Source organism: Trypanosoma equiperdum (genome assembly GCF_001457755.1).
Source record: "Trypanosoma equiperdum strain OVI genome assembly, contig: ctg_1872, whole genome shotgun sequence".
Classification (NCBI taxonomy): domain Eukaryota; phylum Euglenozoa; class Kinetoplastea; order Trypanosomatida; family Trypanosomatidae; genus Trypanosoma; species Trypanosoma equiperdum.
In genome coordinates, this window is record NW_027123918.1 from 5030 (window position 1) to 8979 (window position 3950).

Here is a 3950-nt window from a genome sequence, read left to right on the forward strand (position 1 = left end):
TTTTGTTTTCCGGGACCCCCTGTCATTAGGCCCATTCTGCCCTTGCATTTGTATTTTTCAAACCGTTCACTCTCATGTTCGGTGAGGGAATATTTCAATGGTGGGTACCGAAAGAGCCAAAAGAAAAAAAAAAGAGGAAGAGGGGGACGATCCTCCCCTTCCCTGCCGCAGGCGGGGTATTCTTCTCAATTGTGATATATCTTCACTTTTGCTCTTTGATCTGCCATTCTTTTGCGTGTACACATTTACGCGTCTCACTATCCCGTTGTATAGTTAAGCAAGCGGAAAGGGATAGTGAATTACGCAGGGGCTTTTGTGTTGTGTATTCTTTTCTTGACCCCTCCTCATCCAGTAGTGAAGGTTTTTGTTTGTTTGTTTTTAATGTTCTCCACGGTATGTGGATCCCCGTAGCGGATGTTGCGACTTGTTTTCCTTCTACTTCCTCCCTTATTCTTTCCCCCCCACGCCCCTGTGTTTCCTTATAAATATATGTGCATTGTTCTCATAAAGTTATTTTTTGTTCTCTAAAATAAGGGTGTACTATTTTTAATTAGAACTGTTATCGAATTTGCCCCTCCCTTATTGGAGAATGAGTGTAAGGCACCTGTTTGGAGCCTTGCAATGGGTTACGACAGGGTCAGTTGCTGGACGCCCTCGGGATATAGAGGAGCGCGTTGAGCTGAACGGCCTCTCAGTTGGACCAAAGGACTGTGGGCATGTTGTGGGTGTCGTCAATCCACATCAAATAACAGAGGAACCGTGCGATAGTTTAGAGGGTCGAAGTGAGGGCGAACACGACCACCAAATATTGATGGACAGCACGCGTGAAAACTGCGTAAATGGGAATGATAACGTGCCGGTGCATTGTGGAGAGAAGCAATCAACGTATAAGCGTGGTGGGGGTTTCAACAATGAACAAGTGTTGCTTCAGTGGAAGCTGCGCCAGTTCGATCAGCTGAGCGCTAAAATCGAGGCAAACATGGCCCGGTATCGTCAATCAGGTGACCGACGGCGCTTGAACGAGATGGAAAAAGAACTCCAGGTTATACGAATTCTTAGGGGTAGTGCGGTGCGCTGCCTAAAAGATGTAGATAATGCAAACAGCCAAACAAGCGAAAGTGGCGCGCAAAGTCCGGGAGGCGTGTCGCCGTCACCAGTGCTAAGTGCTAGTCCCTCCGAAAGTGCTTCCCATCCAGCTGATAGTGTCTCCGATAATTGTGTATTTGACACGCGTGCGCCAGTTGAGAATGGGCTGTTCCAAACTCCATTGGCGGCTCCGTCAGGCTTGCCAAGTGGCGCGACTGCCACGGACGCTGTTTTAAATGAGGCAACACCAGTTCCCTCAACGGGCGTTTCCGCTCCACCAGTGCCCCTGGCGCCACAATCCCGAGAATCGTGTAAGGCCGACTCCGACGATGCCGTTCATGCACAAGATGCGCTGCAGCAACCAAAGTCGTATGATACCCGGTGCCCTCGTCGCCCCGAGCACCCGGCCGCAACCGCTGTGAATAATTCCATTAGGAAGCAAGGGATCCATCCCGCGGGGTCACATTCTGCAACTCCTGTAAACCGTTTTAGCAGTGCAGGTGGTAATTCCGAGGGTTGCGGGCCCACAACGAGGGAGGGGTCACCAACAGTTCAGTCTTTCATGCATCCGCGCGGAAGTGTGGGTCAGGCACCGACAGCAGCAGCAGTGCAAAATAAAAAGCCTAAAGAATGGCATGGAGATTATTTTGAGCCGTGTGACATAGGCGGGGGTGAGTCTACCTTACGTGATAAAGCGAGACGCGCTTCAGCAATAGCCACACCGACTAGTGAAGTTATTGATTCAGCAGCGTACCGCGGCTCCAGTGGAACACAATCTTCAGCTTCAGCGGTTGTTCACGAAATGTTTAATCGGTTAAAAAACCGTGGTTCACACTTACATGGGAAAGTTGCACCACCAGCAGCTCCTATAGTTCCTCGAAGCGAGGCAGCAGCAGAGGTGTCGGACGGCTTGTCCTCTGCGGCCCAAGCTGTATCGGTTCTTCGAAAACGTGGCAATGACCTTGTAAAGAAGGGACAATACAAGGAGGCCATACAAGTATACACAGACGCTATTAGATGCGACCCGGAAAACAATGTTCTCCTATGCAATCGGGCTGTTGCCTACTTACTCAACAACCAGTACAGGCTCTCTCTGATGGATTGTGAGAATGTGCTTTACAACTCACCAACCAATCTTAAGGCTCACTGGCGCGCCGCGAAAGCACTTCTGTATATGTATAGGACGAAAGAGGCACGGTATCACTACCGAAAGGCCAGTGAGCTTTCTACCAACGCGGCTGATGAGCGGCTAATAGCCGATGAACTGGAACTTCTTCATTCGGTGGAGATGTACCACAGCTGCAGTAAGGAAAAACACTGGTCAAAGTGTTTGTGGCACGCTAAACAACTTCTTCAAACTTTTAGCCACATCAGCCCAATAAATATTCCGTGGCATTGCCTGAAACTTGAGGCCCTTTTGCATTTAGACTGCTGGAAAGCATTGGAGGGTGTCAAGCAACTGAAGAAGAGCCATCCGACGTGCGCCGAGCTGTTCTTTCTCCATGCGAAGAGCCTGTTTTACTGCGCACACAATCAGCGCAGTGTGGCGGAGGCTCTAGAGCTGGTTCGGCACGCAGTTGAGCTGAAAAAGGCTGACGGAGAAGTAGAGGATAGCCGTTATATCGCCTTAGAGCGCAACCTCACGTTATTTGAGAGATGTCGTGATCGCGGTAATGCGGCATATAAGAGCGGAAACTGGTCAGAAGCATACGATGCGTATACTTCCTGCATTTCGATAGATCCACAGAATACTTCACTTGTTGCAATGGCATATTGCAACCGCGCAGCAACATGTATGCAGTGTGGCCGCTGGGCTGAGGCGCTGGAGGATGTCAATAACTCCATTGGCATCAACGGCACGGCACCTAAGGCATATACCCGGAGGGCTCACATAAACATCCATTTATTTAGTGAAAAAGGTGGAACAGATATACGCCTTCTTAAACAAGCTGTTAGCGACCTCCGCACGGTAGTAAAACTTGAGCCAAGCAAAGCAAACAAGCAGCATCTGGATGAGGTCGTTAGAATGACACAAGAAAAAGAAAAACAGATACAGCGCGCACACAATGATAATTGCAACCGCTATGGGTCTGGCAGCGAGCGCCATGACTGGCGTGGTAAAGGACATCAAAAACATTCTAGCTCTCCTGGTGCCCAGCATAAAGCTGAGGGCCAAGACAATCGACGACCATCGGTTGCGACCGCATCACACTCTAGAGCTCAACTTGTGCGGTTGTTGGGGTTGGAGACCACCGCCAATTTGGATGAACAGGCACTTGTGAGGGCATATCACAAGGCTGCACTTCAGTGGCATCCTGACAGGTGGGTTGGGGCACCCAAACATGAACAACAGGTAGCGGAGCAAAAGTTTAAGGAAATCAATGTTGCGTATCAAGCGTTGAAGCAGGTGATCGGCAATCGGTGACTATTAACAACAATATACATTATATATATATCTATATATACATATATGTGTGTTTTCTCTTCGCTCCCTCCCTCTTGCCGCAGTTACAATGTCTAGATCTACAAACTCATGGCGCATGAGTTTCTTTCTTTTTCGCAAGGCAATTAACATGTACAGGTGGTTTAGTGTTGCGTACACCTTGCCTTGACCCTTTTCTGTTCCTTGCCTTTTACCCACGTGTGAAAATTCCGGCTTCTCTGAGACCATACACTGTTTGATCTCACTTTTTTGTTTTGTTTAATTTTGTTGGCGTGCGTATATATGTAACGTGTGTGTGTGTGGTGATGTATTAATATATACCCTTGTGCATCTACTGATGTATTTGAGTAAAACGAATCCCTATAGAGCGTAATAAAGGAAAGGGGATGAGGAAAAAGAAGAGGGGAAGGAGGGGGGGGGG

The 3950-nt window shown here is 48.6% G+C and overlaps 1 protein-coding gene across 1 annotated transcript; it reads left to right on the plus strand.

Moving 5' to 3' along the window:
- Positions 1 to 589: 589 nt before the first annotated feature.
- Positions 590 to 3511, plus strand: TEOVI_000776900 (TPR-repeat-containing chaperone protein DNAJ, putative; the record flags this gene model as incomplete). The annotated part of the gene is made up of 1 exon (XM_067223425.1): positions 590 to 3511. The coding sequence occupies one exon, from the start codon at positions 590 to 592 to the stop codon at positions 3509 to 3511; it is 2922 nt and encodes a 973-aa protein (XP_067079526.1).
- Between the last annotated feature and the right edge of the window lie 439 nt (positions 3512 to 3950).